General features: G+C 37.1%; 1 protein-coding gene across 2 annotated transcripts; it reads left to right on the top strand.

Moving 5' to 3' along the window:
* The first annotated feature begins 486 nt into the window (after positions 1-486).
* On the top strand, positions 487-17,201 carry rassf9 (Ras association domain family member 9). Of its 2 annotated transcripts, XM_026927316.3 has the most exons (3): positions 487-1,130; positions 1,265-1,411; positions 10,789-17,201. In XM_026927316.3, the coding sequence occupies exons 2-3, from the start codon at positions 1,287-1,289 to the stop codon at positions 12,056-12,058; spliced, it is 1,395 nt and encodes a 464-aa protein (XP_026783117.3). In that variant the 5' UTR covers positions 487-1,130; positions 1,265-1,286; the 3' UTR covers positions 12,059-17,201. The 2 variants fall into 2 exon arrangements, with proteins under 2 accessions (XP_026783117.3, XP_026783118.3); XM_026927317.3 differs by lacking the exon at positions 1,265-1,411 and having other exon boundaries at positions 492-1,130; positions 10,789-17,199.
* Positions 17,202-18,740: the final 1,539 nt, after the last annotated feature.

Below are 18,740 nucleotides of genomic sequence, written 5' to 3'. Positions count from 1 at the left end.
AAAAGCTACAGTAGAAACAGGGAAATTCACTTATATAGTCTTCTTGTACACAAAGGTGAAATCATGCTAACGATTAAAATGTGAGATGTAAAATTCAAACTAGAACATGTTTCAGTGTACGAAATTTTCCAAAAAAAATATCTGGGATGATTTTTTTCTTAAAAGATTAGTCATTATTTGGTTATCTACCACATCTGATGCAAAGGGAAAATATATTGAGTTTCTTTATCTATTTGTTTAATTCTTGCTCATTTCCTGACCAATAACTTGTTGTTAAGACCATTAAAAGCTTAATATTTTGACTTGCCCAGGAGTGTATATAGTAGAAAATGTCAAAATGTCAGCATGTATATGGGTTCTCCAGGACCACCACACAAACATGTTTTGGGGTTTGTTTGTCTTCTTCTTCTACTTCTTCTTCTTTAATAGTTTTGATTTTCTGAATACAAGTATTACCCAGTTATTCCCCTCCTCTGGGCTTTACTCTTGCTGTAGAGGACAGCCACTAATGGCTCAGCTGCTGGGAGAAATGGGTCTGTGGGAGATTAGTGGCCATACAGCTGAGTATTAGCGCATTAGCTTCTAACACATGCGGGTTTCATATCTGCTTTAAGCTCGACTTTGTCCTGGCGATTTTTCCCTGGAGGGAATCCCCGTCGCCATCTTAAGACGCCGTTAGTTTATCATTACAAGTAAAGTTCGACTTTATAACCATACAGACTAGCAGAACAGCTCCTTCCGGGTTATGTGCTAAAAAACACTCCAGTACTAAATGACAGAGTATCCCTATTCACTCTTATGTGGCTTTTTTGTTTGTTTGTTTGTTTGTTTGTTTGATTTATTTATTTATTTATTTTCACATGCTTTATAGTAGGGTAGTGTGCGGATTTGAGACGTACTGTAACTCCCTCCTCGTAGTGGGACGGCCCATTGACACAGCAGGCTACTACACTACCTCCGGCTGCTTTCAACTCAGTTCACAAGTTCACAACTTTTCCCTCAGTAGGTAGCCTGCGCTCTCTCGTGCGCTTGTGTGCTGGTCTCGCGCGATGCCTCGGAACTGAGCGCTCGAGCTGAAACACAATGGCGCCGTTTGGACGAAACTTTCTGAAAGCACGACTGAAAAGCAGGTAGACTTCTTAATTTAATTTCGTGTGACTTTTTAGGGACGTACAGGCAGTTTTTAGACATTTTTACAGACTACAGAAGTAAAATTCTAACGAAAAAACCATGTTCTTCTTATCTTGTGCCGTGTTTGATGGAGCTGAGAGGGTTTTTGTGTCTGAATGGAGAGCTCTGCTGTAGGAGTGAGAGGACTTGCTTACAGTGTAGGCGACACTGCTGTTGGATCATATGGTGGCTCAGGCTCGAGTTACTCCTCAGCTCTGCTCTTCAGCTCACACACATGCAGGTGCTTGTGTGTGTGTGTGTGTGTGTGTGTGTGTCTATGAAATGTATGTGTGTGTATTAAAGAGTTACTCCTCAGCTCTGCTCTTCAGCTCACACACACATGCAGGTGCTTGTGTGTGTGTGTGTCTATGAAATGTATGTGTGTGTATTAAAGAGTTACTCCTCAGCTCTGCTCTTCTGCTCACACACATGCAGGTACTTGGTGCTTGTGTGTGTCTATGAAATGTATGTGTGTGTATTAAAGAGTTACTCCTCAGCTCTGCTCTTCAGCTCACACACATGCAGGTGCTTGTGTGTGTGTGTGTGTGTGTGTGTCTATGAAATGTATGTGTGTGTATTAAAGGAGAACTCCACCCTGAATCACATGCAGTTTGTTTATACTGAAAAGTTTGTGCTTTGTTCATTTGTTGGTTGGTGCTGTATTTTGTTTACTCCTGTAAGAAGTTTTCAGTTGTGTGCTGCTCTGACGTCACAGGGAGGACATTTGCTAGCACAGTTAAGGTACGTTCATATATACAGCGACTCGCAGCGACAAAGCGACAGATCATTCATTTTCAATGAGAGCTGGCGACTTCCGATGACATGAGCGACAGCGACTGTTTGTGACTAGATGTGGGCGTGTCCAGTGACGCGACAGAGTTGAGAAAAGTTGAACTTTTGCGAATTTGCAGCGACTTGGTGCATTGACTACTGGTGGGAGTGAAGACAGTAGATCGCACGTGATTTGTGGCTTTAAACGCGCTAAGGCCATAAGTTAAGCTAAGCTAATTGGCGCTTGCGCTTTCGCTCCAGATAGAGGAGCACACACTGCTTCTCCTTCTTGTCATATGATATGATGCATATATACACTGGTGAATTTTATATACAAACGCTCTCCCTCCAGAATGTTTAATTTTAGCAGAAAGAAAACTGGTTTGTTGTCAAAAGTGGAACGCTGTTGCTCCACCCACTGATAAATGTTACTATGGCAACCAGTAGTAGGAACGCCTACTGGAAACTTCATAGTACAGTGACTGGCGGCTTGCAGTGAGTTACAGCAGAGATTCAGCTTGGCTAGTTAGTGAGTTATGAGAGACAAGCACAATGGTGTTGATGGTGGTATTAGTATGAAAGTTGAAGCTTTGGAACTTGATCTGTTTGAGCAGAATATACAAGATGAGGTGGTGAGCAAGCTGGGCAGACTGAAGCACTAAAGCACTGCTGCATCAATCTCGTCAAGTAGAGATGAAGCAAAGGCTTCATCCCACTGGCAAAGCATGAGCATTGTGGGCAACGTTGGAAAGCATCAGCCATAGTGAAAACTGACCAGTATGTAGATAAAAGAAGCTTAAACTCATTACAAAATAAATCTCGAACACCAATGAAGATCAAATATTAATTATAAAGATTAACATGCAGGTTGTTCGAGGTGAGTTGTTTGTTTAAGTGTACAGTGCATACACTATATGATTTCTCAGCCTTATATACAACCTCAAAGATCCTCATGATGTAGTGGAAGGAATACCAGCCTCCACTGAGAAACTGGGATATTCAAGGCCATTCCTTTATTGCAGACTGATCTCTTTAAAAGGGGTTTCATGACAAGGGATGCTGTTATTAATGCCTATATAATTAGCTGTCCTGTTTCCTTAAGGACCTTGTTTAACAGTTGTGATGTCACAGCAATTACGGACTGTCTGCCTTCTGTTCACAAACAAGTGTTTGGAGCCACAGAGATAAATAAATAGCTGCTCACACTGGCAGCATGATGAAAATTCCCAATGATAAAGTGAGAACTATAATGTAGAATTAGTACAGTTCTAAATTAACCTGTCTTAAATGTAGGCTTAAATGAGCTATTCAGACTTTATGAGAAATTTGTACAAATTCGAATGAACAAGGCCAGTGTGGTTGAATTTTTTTAAATTTCATTTGAATGAAGTCATAAGAAGAAAAAATACAATGCTAATCCCATCCCTAACCTTAACCTTAATATCTCTTCATACAACCTCAGGCTTGAATATCATAATGAATTTGCTGATGTTTTCATTAACTCATAAAGATTTAGACTTACAGAGTTTAATAAAGTGTTAAATGAAATGAATGAATAGTGTCAAATTAAGTCCAGTCTTTTATTAAATCTGACCGCATTGAAGGAATACTTACAGTTTTTAATTAAAATGAACAGCGTTCAGTTTTGCTGCCTAATGCTGAACTCCTGTTATTTTATTTTTAATTTTGAAAAAAACATCTGTCAGTATTGAATATATAGCTGCAGGGTTTTTTTTTTTATTTGTTGGTGATAATTCAACATTAGTGCTATGCAGATCATTACCATCCAGACGCATTTACTGTACTTTCTGGGGAAAAGGTTTATTTGTAGCAAGAGTATAAACATACCTAATGTATGTCTAACGGTGCAGGTACAACTTTTTTTTTTTGTTTTGGACCTGCAGCATGATATTGCCTAACTTTAGCACTGAATATATATATTATAGAAACAAGAACGTATTAGAAAGAGCGCATTAATGTAAATCTGTGATTTGCTTTGCAGCTGGCACTGCTGCATTAGCTGCTGTTATAGAAGTTAATCAACACCTTTTGACCAATCAGAATCGAGAATAAGTCTTTGTAAATGTTTACGAGACATATTGAATTTCCAACGCTTTGTCACAAAGGGGTTTTTTTTATATTACAGAACAACCTCCTTTAAAGCAACACACACTGTAATTATCTCAAGTGTTAAGATGGAAAACAGATCAGAGGTAGCCCAATTCCCATCGTCTGTTATTTTATGTGGCGCATGAAGACTGTCTTGTGCGTGGTGGATCATTTAATTCATCAACATGTTTGCTATGAAAATGCCTCTGCTATGTTTTTTTTTTCCTTTTGCAGCAGCAGTCCATCACAACAGCCAGGGTTTGAAGTAAATCACAGCTTTGCCACATGTGGTTATTATACATGCTATATTATACACCTGTGTGTCATCCATGTGTGCCAGGGAGCATTGGTAGTTATTTTTTATAAGCAGTATGGTACACGTTGTCCTGTCTGTTTATTATAATAATTAGGTGATACATATTATTGTGACAGTTAAATTGCTTTGTCGTATGATCTAATTATACGAGTGAGCCCATGGACAGAAAGTTAATCTCAGAGCATTAATCAAAGTTTTTGTAACTCAAAACATGCTGCGCTGTGAGCTCACTCATTTCAGATTGTTTTGTCTCCACTGAAGATGACTATCTGCTTAAGATGTCCCCGCTAAAGATCAACAGCCATGTTTATTCTGTCAGTATCCCTCATCCTTTTTAGATAAGGCTCAGGAAAGTCACCAAAAGTGTTTCTTGTGGTTGTATCTCCAGTCAAAGCTGGCAACAAAGTCCTGTCACTTACTGTACACATTCATTTGACTAGTGCTTATGAACTCACTTTACACATGTAGTCATATATCTTTAAATGTTCTCTTAATGGGTTACTAGTCTGTTTTTACACATTTCAAAGTCCAGTGTTTACTTGAGTTAACTCGAGTAAATTATCCTTGGGAAAGTACTGTTTATAGGGAGAGATTTTTTTTTTTTTGCTTTTTACTCTCAAGTGAATTTGTAAACACAAATATACTTTGGCTTCATTATATTCTGCTATATTCTTCTTGCTACATTTGTGTGGCTGAATCCCAAATGGAGCTCTGTTGGGCATGTTGTGCACTATATTTTTTATGTAGTGAGCGTATATATTGAATAGGAAGTCACTTGGGCCTTCCTGTGTGCTCACTGTGGGTTTATTCCTGTGTGAGTACACAACAATAAATACAAATATAAGTTGAAGATAGTTAAAAAAAACAAACATAAAAAACTGAAATACAATTAAAAATTTGACAGTGCAAGTGCACTATAACACTAAACCCTGCTTTTGTCCTCCATGTCGCCTAGTAAGAAGCAGAGAATGCTAGATTTAATGTTGTTTCACAGAAGAAAGGTGTACGCTGACTTTGTTTATGATTAAAACATGTTAATATTTTGCTTTGAAATATTTACTTGCATTGAATTGCTTTTTTCTCCCATCATCATCATCATCATCATCATCATCACTATCATCACTGCTTGTTCCTAAATGTAAATCTGATCCTGGGTAACAAGTAACATGCTCCTTGATATTTTTTACTAGATATTTTATTAAACTTACTTGAATGATTATTTGGATGATTACTTTTTAACTTAAAGCTTTAGATCCTACTTTTTCCATGATACCAATACTGATCCGATACTGACATCCTCTTAGTAACCATGGCAGTACAATGACAGCTTGCTTTAAGACAAGATGAAAAATGTGTCAACTCTGATGTAATACAGGTCCATCATTACAAGGCAGTATCAGCTCCAGTAGCAATGCTCAGTATCGGATCACCCTAATCATTACCATGATAATCATTTTTCATACATTTCCCACAAGTCTGTGTACCTCTGATGTTCACTCTGAATACAACAAATGCCTATAGAAAATCCCAATCAGTATGTTATGTAATGTTATACTGTTGTTATACTGTACTATACTAATGTTATACTGTACAGTGCAAAAGTCACCTTTTGTTTAGTACAGATTTTGTTATAGATGTTTATGACTTCTGCATTACTGAGTCAATACAAAAACGTAAATGTTACAGAAAAATTTTTGCATTTTTTTTTTTTTTTTTTTTTGCAAAAAAAAAAAAAAAAACATATCATATATCAGAACACCATTCAGACAAAAACCTAATGAAGGCTGCTGGGTTTTACATGCAAAAAAAAGAAGTAAATGCAGTAGTCAAATTCTCCAGAAGAACTGCACTGAAAACAAGTCATCTTATCAAGTGAAAATATCTTGAATATAGTCACATTTATCTAGTATTTCTTATTATTAGATTACAATAAACCAAATATAAGATGTTTTTTGAAAAAGCAAAGCATTGACGCACCAAATTTTGACTTAAGTTTGTTAGGTTTATTACTGTTTCCTGCTCTAGTATTTTTTTTATGTAGAAACATTTAATTTCATTATTTTTGAAGGCTTTGCATGTGCTGACATTTGCACAGGACTCTACATGAGTGTCCTGTTGTTATATTGACCATTGATATATGGTACTGGTTTTGTATGATAAAACAATAAAAATCACTTGAGGAGTCAGTGACTGACTGACCAAGGAGATTAGTATTCCTAATGTACATGTAATGTCGCCTGAAAGATTGTTCCTTAAGCTGGAAAATACACTCTTTACCATCTGAATGACATTAGTTCTTTCTGCTTGGTGGTCAAGCACAATGCTGGGTGTGGAGGAATGCAGCAAGGTTGTTCTGTATTGCACTCAACATGCAGTATGTCTCTAATGGTCACGAAAGCACAGCATTAGGTCGCAACAGGAATAGATCATTGTATATTAAAGTAGACAAGTACAGTATTCGTCACTTTAGAATACACAAGTACCTAGTCTCTGCTTTTGGTTTCTCTGTAAACGGTCATAGAACTGTTATTCCACATAAAAAGTTTCCTATACCTCAGCTTCACATCTCTATTTTTGTTCTGATACTGTCAGGGAAATATCTGCATTTGCTGACAGGAAGTGTGTAACAGGATGCTGCTGGTGTCCACTGATTTTTCACACAAGACAAACACAGGTGCTTCCATCCCCCATTTGGTGCTTTCCTGTATAAATATGTGCTTCGGCTTCATACAAAGCCAGTATTTGTATAGAACAATATGTAACAAGTAATTTTTTTTTATTATTATTTAGCTCTTTAACCTGTGCAGATTTATTTAACATAGTACACTACTGCAGTGGATATTCTAATAGTTAAGAGAAAGCAGTCAGGTTAACTCATAGTATTTACTGTCATGCTGAATAGGCATCAGAAGAACAACTCTAAAATGGCGTTAAGTTTCCCACAGGCAGCAAAGACTAATGAATCAGTAATTGAGAAACTAACTTTCTGGACAACAAACACAAATACTCATGTCAATATTACAAGAGATTGCTTTGCCTCTCTTTCACCTACACACCGGTCGTGTCCTAACTGTGTGTGTCATGATGCAACAGTGCGTAGGTTATGCAATCATATGGATGTGTTGGTCAACCAAAATCAAATCATCAACATGATCACATGTTAATGCAGGCATGATTTTGATTGCCAGGCTAAGAATGTTAGCTTCTGAACTAGCTGGTGCATGGTATAGAGTTGTTGGTGTGTGGTTTTATGTTCTTCTTTAATAGCACTTACTTGAGATGAGAAGACTGCAGGTGGCTTAGGCCGTGAATAAGCATTGTGAAGCCATTTCCTCATGTCTAATTTCTAACAATTACCTAACCACTATTGTTACACTTTTAACCACTGTTAAGACGTCAGTGAGGTAGTCATAGCAAATTCAGAACAGATTTTTTAATGTTTAAAAGTTGATGTGACAGGTGTTGAGGAGGCATATTGGGTTTTTGGTTGGGGTCAGTGGGAAGTAGGTAGGTGCTGACGCTGGAAACAGAGTGTGTGTGTGTGTGTGTGTGTGCGCGCACACTAACAGTGATTTAACGTCAGTTATACTGTTGGAAATCACTAATTCACAGTATGACGTAAAGCTAACGATAGCCTTTTGCCACCTTTACCACACATGCCCTAAAAGGATTAGCTAGGATTACAAGTACTGGCTCACACAGCAATCATGGATGACATGTCATGTCATGTATTAGAAGCTTAATACTTTGCCTGCATAGGATTTTTGACATCACCATCAGGTTTACGCAGTAACATTGTCAGTGTTTAAGCATTCTAATTAAATCAGAAGAGTTAAATGTTTCTTCTGACTCCTGGACATTGCACATCTGCTGAGGCAGCAGCTCTGTACATTTGATTAAGCGGTCATAGGCGGTTTCTGTGTATGTAGGAGATACGTTAAGTTGTTTGCTGTGTGAATAGCTCAGGTATTTACTTGGCTCAATTGAACTCTCAGGATCTTCTAACCATTAACCAGCCACTCACATTGTTGCATACGTATTACATTCCTTTGGGGTCTTTTATCAAGGACTCACACAATATGCCACTTGTTTTTCTGTGCCAGGTGGAAACCTAGATAATGTTGTGCCAGGCTACAAATCTGAAAAGACCAGGTCAACAAGCAAGTTGTGCTGAAAAGTTTTTTTTTTTTTTTTTTTCTGTAGATTTGGCTTATGAAAATACAGATTATAATTCTAATTACTCATGTCAAACATCTGTGCTATTGTTACCTTTACAAACCATGACCTTTCTATCTGCCATTTATTTTTCACCTAGATAGAACCCCGTAATACTATAATACCATTTGTTCAGTTTTGAAGTGTTACTACTCAGGTCTTGGCCAGGAGTACCAGAGGTGTTAATACTCAAAAGAAACAGAACTAGCCCTGTGCTTGTGAAAGAATAATCCTATTCAGTTAACTGTGTGTGAAAATAACCAGAGTAAACTGTTAAGCTGGGTTGAGGAGGGGGTTATGATGCAGATTTCAATGAGGGGGAAGGCTATTATTTTTTTTTTATTTGCTTTACCTTTTATTTTTTTATTACCACACAGTTTAAACACACATAATAATAATAATAATAATAATAATAATAATAATAATAATAATAATAATAAAAATTAGGGCAAATTATTATAAAAGGTGATTTTCAAAAACTCGCAAAACCATGCATTATAAATTTTACATGTTAACTATATATTTAAACATGAGTTCTCAGAATATAAGCAAGATTACAAATTACTTTTTTATGTTCATGGCTATTTTATGTTATCTTGTCTCATGAGTAAAGGCTAGCAAGTGGAAAAAAGTGCATGTGTCTCAGTGCTCGCAGAACTGAAGTCCTCTCACTCAGGACAGTTTACACATGCTTCACTGTTCCACGCTCGTGAATACCTTTGTGTGTACTCAATTCACGGCACCTGCTTATTTTTTCACCATGATACTTCTGTGCGTGCTCAGGCCAGCCATCCTCGCGCTTCTTGCGTGATATCTGTACCACAATGGCGCACAGTGCCCCTCCTAAGCACATTCAACCAGTGCAGCTCAGCAACCGCATTTCTAGATTTCTGCTAGGAACAGAAATGTTGTATTAATGTAGGATATCACATCACCCAGCATGTTCAATTATGTTCATGTGTAGGAATATTATCATATTGCTATTATTTGTGTGAAATAAATCAGTAAATGAAATTTTCTTTAAACCTTCACTAAATGAGCTTTTACTGTCCCTGGGGGCTGTTACTGCTGTAACTCTGTCAGCCATTGCCAGGCATAAGCCTAACACGGACCTAAAACTCACCAGAGCTCCACCTTTGTCTAACCTCAGGTCTTTGGTAAACAACACTGGACAAATTTCAGTCAAGTTTGATGTAGCAGCTAACGAAGAAACTTGGTTTTCAGATGTACATGGATGTGCTTATCCATGCTTGATGTTGATGGCTGTATTTTTCAACCCTAGAAATTCAAGGAAGGGATGTGGGACTTCATTATATGTTAAAGCCCTGTTAACTAGATTCATATTAAGTGTCCTGGCTTTACTCCTCTCTGATCTGTAAAAGGATAGCCTACTGTCACAGGTAGTAAAGGATAACACAGTGGACATTGTCAGCCTGACATGTTTGCAGTAAAAATTCACTTCTAAATAAATTCTTCTGTCATCCTATCTATAATAAATAGCGTTCACAAAAATTCTGTTCTGTGGACCACCAAACCTGACTTTATGTACAACTTGGATAACAAACTGACTAGACCTCTTGAAGTTTGCCCTGTGGCAACTGAGTAATGTCTCATCCCTGAAGTAAACTTTATGAGGACACAAAAGCAACCTAAGGATGACACTTTTAATCTGACACTAATCAATACAGTCAACAGCTTTATTCCAAGAAAAATAAAGTGAGTCTATCCAACCTACAAATCCAGAGTCTAACATATCTTTAAGCACGTGATAAGTTTATAACAGCAAGCCTTTTATGTTCAAAATGCAAAACTCTGGAAACACTGCTGACAAAGTCTAGTGTTTATTGAATCAGATCCATCATATCATGAGTTTCTAATATGTTAGGAAAAAAAATCACTAATGTGTTTTGCTGGAATTCATACTGTGCTGATACCCAATAAATAATAATAATTTCAGTACTGACCAAAATAATTGAAATTATTAGTTAACTACTATCATGCAACCTTGTCATGACCTTACTAAATTTCTCTGGCTATACTCTGGTTACATGCGGTTAACCAAAATCAATTTACATTTTAGTGGTCATGAATGTGGATTTATGTATGTAAGCAATTTACACATCATTTTCTCTCATTTTCTTGCAGCTACTGAATTGCCTCCAAGTAGTTCAGCTTTCATAATAAACTTTTTGTTTTTCTTTCCTCAGGTCTAAAGAGACAGAGGAGACACCAGCAAAAGAAGTCCAAGTTTTAGTAGGCAAAGAGGAGAAAGTTGTTTCTGGTGTCACCAAGCATACAACCTGTGCTGATGTGGTTCAGGCTTTACTGGAAGACCATAAGACCATACCAGAAAGTAAAAGATTCCTACATGGAGAGCCAAAAGAGTTCTGTCTCCTGGAGCGGTGGAAGGGGTTTGAAAGGGCTCTGCCTCCCCTCACGCGTATCCTCCGTTTGTGGAATGCATGGGGTGATGAGAGACCCTTCGTACAGTTTGTTTTAGTGAAGACTAGTGAGTTTGTACCCAAAAGGGCTTCAAAGTCTAAGGGACTTAGGTCTAAGAGATGGGAGCAGGGTCCAGCTCAGTATGCCAGGAACCTTCCTGTGGAGCGCCAGAAACGCATGGTGAAGAAGGCCTTCCGCAAACTGGAGAAAATGCAGAAGGAAGGAAGCTCAGAGGGTTCTGAGGAAATTGACAAAATGGTGCAACTTATCATCTCCCAGGACTACACCATCCGACAGCAGCTTCACCAGATACGGGATCTGGACCTGGAGCTCGAGCTTGTGGAGCAGCAGCTGAAAGAAAGCTGTGTGCCTGATTCAGGGCTCACTGAGAGTGCCAATAGTCAATTGCTTTCTTTATCTATATCCCAGTGTGAGGACCAACTGCAGGAATACTTGTATACCAGTGATGGTATTGCACAACTGGACCTACAGGTGCTCAGACATCAGGAACTCATTGATGAGCTTTCTAGAGCCATTGACCTGGAGCTGAGGAAAGCTGTTTGCACATTGGACACTGAGGAACTTGAAGGGGCAACAGCTGCAAGTCCTGCTTTGGAGTTTGACCCCATCTCTGCCCTGTCGTCTGCAGAATCTTTAGAGCTGGATACCTTGCGGACTGAGTTGGAGGCAAGTATGAGAGCAGGAATTTCCCTCCACACCCAAACCCAGGACCTTGAAAAGGAGCTTCAGCATAACACAACATTGCTGCAGTCCAGGAACCAGGAGTACCAGTACCTTATTGCACAGCTGAGCTCAATGCAGCTGGAGGACTGTGCTGAGCCACCCAACCCTGTTTACCTGAAGAGCCCAGTCAGGCCTGGTGTCTCTCAGAAGACCGCAGGGACACTTAGACAGAAACTTTCACCTAGTGATGTGACAGACACAGACTCGGACACTGGTATAAGCTCCACTCATAGTCAGGACTCACTGTCTCCTTGTGTGGACAGACAGCCCCCCGTGGACACTGATGTCTAAATGATGGAAGTGCAAATATACAGTACATAACCCACTTTATCAGCTGGTCTTGATGAATAGGGGGTCTCAAGGAAGCTCTTTATAAATATGCTCTTTCAAGGAAGCTCTTTATTATTAGCGCATTGTTCAATTGACAGAAATGGTTAAAATTGTGATGCATTAGTAGCAATGGCAAAAATGAAAAATGTACATTTATAATTTTGCTATCATAAATAGTCTAGCTATCAAACAGGCATAATTTATAGAAGACAATAGTGACATAAAATCTCTTGTGTGAGCTGATAGTGGACATAAACAGCATCTCAATCAGTATCAGTCAGCAATACTTTAGGAAAAAAGTATCAACTGTGATTTTTAGGCCCTTATTTGGTCATATTTGCTCACAGAGATCTGTGTGTTCACTTGTACGTAATTTATCATTTTCACTTGGCTAGGTAATAATGGATCTGTGAAACTTGTGATGTGTTAAACAGTGAACTTTTCTAAAGATTCCCCCATTCAGTCTAGGGCTTTTTGTAACATTTTCAGAAGACTGGGCTTAGCCTTGCATAAGTGATGTAAGCCCCACTATATGCTATATGGCCAAATGTTTGTGGACACCTCCCCAAACTGTTGCCACAAAGTTGGAAGCACACTATTGTATAGGATGTCTTTATATGCTGTGTCATTACAATTTCTCTTTACTGGAACTAAGGGGCCCATTCCAAATGTTCCATTTCAACATTTTTTTTTTTTTTTTTTTTTTTTTTTACAATTTATTTATAAAGAATGTAAGTATTTAAAGTATAGACATAACAGTTATAAATAAAATAGGCTTATAATTGAAAGTATAATTGTTTTATATTAAAACATATAACAGAATTTGTGTAGAACCTCTACTAACTTCTCAGAAATGCTTTTTTGATTCACTGTATAAACTGTTTCTACACCATGTAGCCTGTTTCATAAAGCTATGATATGAACTAATATACTTGTACTGTAGACAATGTGATAAACATACATGTAATTTTAAATTACTTAGAAAAGAGTATTTATTTATAAATGAGTTGTTTTTTTAAGTACCCGCTATATTTCTCTGACTCACAGTATATTCTTATATTGATGAGTTTAAATTTTTGTACATGTCAAATTTCCATTCACACATCTTGGAGGATTTTCCCCCTTTTTTTCTTACCGTAAGACTTTTTTTCCCAATAAAATCACACAGTAAAATTGTGTAAACTTTCCTTTTTAGACTAGCCACTCACAACCACACTGTATCATCACAGCCTCTGGAAATGAAACAGCACATGCAGCAGGAATGCAGCTTGACTCAGGTGTAATGATGGGGTAAGTGAGGAATTCTAATAGAAACACCACTGTACACCTCTTCAGTTCAGGCCAGGAAATAGATATTTGAGCTGTTTGGCATGAAGCAATTCCCTCATTTTCTTTGTCTTTGAATGTGCAACAGGCCAAGGCAATCTCATTAAAGTGCTGTTTTGTTGCTATGTAATGTAATCTTCTCCTGCTCACTCACATGGGGACATGTTATTTGGTTATCATGTACAATGTGTTGTCATGATGGGGTGTTATAATGCTAATCAGAGAGCTCCTCAGGATCATTATATGTATATTTTACATATATACACTGCAAAATATTTATATATATCATTATCACACTGTGATAATTATCAAAATGTTTTACCTAACTGCCAAAAGGAACGGTGCCAGCATAAATCAGAGATGGCTCATCATGCCACCATTACCATGGCGACTTATTTCCCTCCACCGTGCATTCAGGAGGAAGGAGAGGCCTGCCAAAACTCTGTTGTGTTGCAAAACGGCCATAATTACCTTGCTAAAAACGTCAATTACTGCTTCTCCCACTGCTGATGCAGTAGCTTCTCCAGCACTAACAATTACTTGATCTAAGTCTCATAAATAGTCATTTTAGATGCCATTTTAAAGAAACAGTTCTTTGTGTTGAACTGTAGCTGACTGAACATAGTAACAGCTTTACCGGCTAGGTGTGAGCAAAACATGAAGAGCCCCAAGACATAGGTAATTGTTCAAATTTGTGCAATGTGTGTGTGTTGTCTTAAGCAATCTTATCACATTAGATGAGCTAGTCATATCCCTAGTAAGAGACTTGCTGTTGTCCTAACCAACTGGAGATAACATCAGATTTCATACAGGTTTGATGTGGTTTGCCTCAGGTGAGATAAGATAGGGACAGACTGAGTAAGACAGATGAGTCATGCTGGTTGTGGTCTTCATACTGCCTTAGCTGAGTGGAGTCATTCTACAGGCTAGTCTTTCCACCCAACAACCAGCAACCATAGACATATTGGCCAAGTAAATAACAAAATCTTGAATTTCATTTCCAGGCCAATCCTTTGTTTAGGTGTGGGTTCTAAACAAAAGCAAGTTGTGTTAAATCACAACAACCAGTGACTACAAATTGGCTAATCAAAGCAAAGCAAATTAATTTTGCACACATTCCCTTTAGACCTCAGCAAAACAAATTTCCACTGTTATTCAAATCCAATTCATTACATATGCATGGAGCATGATTATTACTTATTAGGCTTATGAAAACCACAAAAGCAATTCACTTTACAGCAAGCCAATTTCTCTTTTGTTTGAACTTTGATAACATGCTGAGAGCTATAATCTTTTAATATCATGTGCAATGATGAATTTCATGTGCTACAACCAATTCTCTGATGAGAGACTGACCAAATGATGATCCTCTTGTCTCAAAACACATTCCACCCTTCAAATCATTAATATAATTAAAAGCAGAGATCCAAAAATAATCCTATTCTCCAACCTCAAATAATAATCTGATTCTTTTTACTATTTTTTTTAATATACTGGATTAGGTAATGAAATATGTCATGGGAAACGTCTATTTTAAATGGTAGCTGGAATGTATGATATTGTCAGAGTTGTGTAAATATAGTGTCAGTTCTTAATTACATGATTCTCAAATACAAAAATGAGGGATCAGGTTTATGGGCCCTAATGGCATAATATGGTACTAGAGAAGACAAACCATGCCATTAAAGTGACTGCAGTAATCTTTTAGCACTATTCAGTGTGTTTAACGCAGCATGGGTATAGATTTTTTGTGTAAAACGTTAAAAAAATGTATAGAACATATAGTCAAAGAAAAGTTATTACAGTGGGCTCCTTTGTGGGCTAGAACATAATAATGCACATATATTAAAATGCTGTTTAATTTTGAGAATCCTCAAAATTTGAGAAAAGCACTAAGGGAGTCAGTGAAGTGAAGAGAACCCACTGGATTAAACAACACTGGCATGCCTGAACAACACCAGCTTCAGAAGGCAATTGCCTCAACCCTAAACACTGTTAGAAGAGACGCCATCAGGCACAAAGCTATAAATTTTGTGGTAATTAGACAAAAGTCAGGACATGCAGTCAGCAATGAAAACATTAATAAAATCTGTCTACTTCATTCCATATTATTTAGATCTGGGTAAGTTTATTATTTATCTAAACAATGAATCCTAAAAGAGACAATGTCTAACATATGATCATAGAGAAAGTAAAGAAATCTCAGCAGCATTATAGATACATAGCATTTTCTTTTCCAAACCTTTTTGGAACTCTTCTCACCATATAATGTAGAGTACAGGCTGAACCTGTTCCTGTTTCTGTTTTAAAAAATCATCAGAGAAGAAGAATGTCTCTGATAATAAGGATATAATATGCATGATGGTTTTGGAAAACCTGTCGGGTGTCTCTGTGGCTGAATTCTTGCAAACATCAAAAAAAATAAATAAAATAAAATAAAAAAATTAAAAAAACTTGAAAAATTGGGTTTGGGTGTTCTGCCTTTTACATAAGGTAGCTTGACACCTCAACTTTAAGAAACCATAAATGTAACTCACCAAATCATTTTAATCAAGTTAATCATTTTAACAAACTTGGTGTTAAAAACAGTCAGTCTTTCAAAATATGTCTAAAACCTTGCTAGCTAATTTCCTCACATAGTGAATATCATGCTTTGATCAACTTGTTGGATAGTTTTGTGTGACCAGGCGATGTCTTTCCAGCTGTCCATTTTTGGTGAACCTGTGCCCACTGATTCTTGTTCTTGGCTGATGGGAGTTGAACCTGATGTGATTTTCTGCTGTCTTAGCCCATCTGTCTCAAGGTTCAGCATGTACAGCATTCTGAGATGCTATTCTGCTCACCATGGAGTGATGAGCAGAGAGTGGTTATTTCAGTTTCCATAACCTTCCTATCAGCTGGAACCAGTCCGGGCATTCTCGTCTGAAACAACAGCAGTTGATGACAGAAACATTGTGAGAGCTGTGAAGAAAAACCCAAAAACAACAGTCAGTGGCATCACCAACAACCTCCACAGGGCAGGGGTGAAGGTATCACAATCCACCATTTGAAGAAGATTTCAAGAGCAGAAATATAGAGGCCATACCATAAGATTCAAACCACCCATCAGCAGTAAGAATCAGAAGGACAGATTGGAATTTGCAAAGAAATACAGAGATGAGCCACAAAAGTTCTGGAACCAAGATTAACCTCTACCAAAGTGATGGAAAGGCCAAAGTGTGGAGAAAGAAAGGACCTGCTCATGATCCAAAACATACGAGCTCATCAGTCAAGTATGGTGGAGGTAGTGTCATGGCTTGGGCTTGCATGGCTGCTTCTGGAACTGCCTCACTAATCTTTATTGATGATATAACTCATGATGGTAGCAGAATGAATTCAGAAGTCTACAGAAACATTCTGTCTGCCAATTTACAGAGAAATGCATCCAATCTAATTCAGAGGAATTTCATAATGCAGCAAGACAATGACCCAAAACATACTGTTAACACAACAAAGGACTTCATCAGAGAAAAAAGTGAAACATTTTAGACTGGCCAAGTCAATCAGCAGACCTTATCCCAATTGAGCAGCATTTCACCTCCTGAAGAGGAGACTGAAGGGAGAAACCCCCCAAAACAAACAACAACTGAAAGCTACAGTACAAGCCTGAAAAAGCATCACAAAAGAAGAATGCAACAGTTTGGTGATGTCAGTGAGTCACCAACTTGATGTAATTATTGCAAGCAAGGGATATGCAAACAAATATTAAGTGTTATTTACATTAATTTACTTTAAGACTATCTGTTCCTGCACACTATCTGTGTGTGTGTGTGTGTATGTATGTATATATATATATATATATATATATATATATATATATATATATATATATATATATATATATATATATATATATATATATATATATATGTATATATATATATATATGTGTGTGTGTGTATATATATATATTATGTGTGTGTGTGTGTGTGTATATATATATATTATGTGTGTGTGTGTGTGTGTGTGTGTATATATATGTATATATATATATATATATATATATATATATATATATATATATATATATATATATATATATATATATATATATATATATATATTCTTAAGATCACATCCTTTTGGTGTCAAATTATATATATATATATTGATTGTACTGCTGTCAAAGTAGATGAAACACTTCCTATAATATTTTAATCTGTTCTCTTATGTTCTTTAAGTATGTGATAGTGATCTATTCGGGATGTAATACAAAAATACAAATACATTATTCGGATTAAACAGATAATGTGCTCCAAACAGATATGAATAAGTGGCACACTATTAGGTTTTTTTGCTTTTTGTTTGTTTTGATTTTTTATAAAGCTTGCAAGAAAGTTTCTGAGTCTGTTTGACTCTAAAGATGTGCATACTGGGATACCGTGGTTCACAACAAAATAAGTCACTCAAGCGGGAGGTTTTTACTTTCATGCGGGTGCGAGTGAGTTGTCAGATATGAAGTTTAAATAAAGACCAAAATATGTGCAGCAGTGCTTAGTAACTGCCTGTTCAGGATCAGGGTGGGTTAAATTAGGCTACTAGTTTGTTTATGTTTTGGGAAATATAACCAAGTACATTTGTAAGAAAGTAAGAATGTACGCTACTGAGAGCATAGTGGTACTTTTCATATTAATTAAAAAACTTCCAGTTTATGTAAAATCTGAATACAGATACAAATATTTGGAGCACTAAACAGATACACATACATAGCAGCATTGTGTTACACACATATAATCTACTGCATGTTTCCAAGACTGCTCATTAAGCATATTTTATATTATATGCCAATTTTCTTTACAAAGCATCTAATATATACATTGACATACAGTATGCTTGATCAACAAGTGTGATTTCTCAGACAGCTCCTCCTCCATTGTGATTTGTGGAGTACCGGGTGTTGCAGAAAGAAAACTTTAATATTCTATCTCAGCATTTCCTCCCTTTAACTGAGAGCGAAACAAGGCTAAATCAAACCACTTTCCAGCATTCAGAGTGAATGGCACTAATACTGTTTCCTCCAGTCGATTCCACAATACACTCATGCATGTATCACACATTACACATGCATACACAGCGTGTGTGTGTATTCTAAGATGTGCATATATAAACCTCTTGGGTGGTCTTAAATAGTCTATATATGTATTATTCTGATATTGTGCTGTAAGATCTGTGACACCTTCATAGCTCAGCTGCACACACACACACTTCTTTCATGTTTAATGTCTCTCTCTATTCCTGCACTCCAACTGTGCACGTATTATTACTGTTATTTGTGTTT

The sequence above is a fragment of the Pangasianodon hypophthalmus genome, chromosome 6 (assembly GCF_027358585.1).
Source record: "Pangasianodon hypophthalmus isolate fPanHyp1 chromosome 6, fPanHyp1.pri, whole genome shotgun sequence".
NCBI lineage: Eukaryota > Metazoa > Chordata > Actinopteri > Siluriformes > Pangasiidae > Pangasianodon > Pangasianodon hypophthalmus.
Note: the sequence above shows the minus strand (reverse complement) of the source record. Positions and strands in the feature narration are given on the sequence as shown.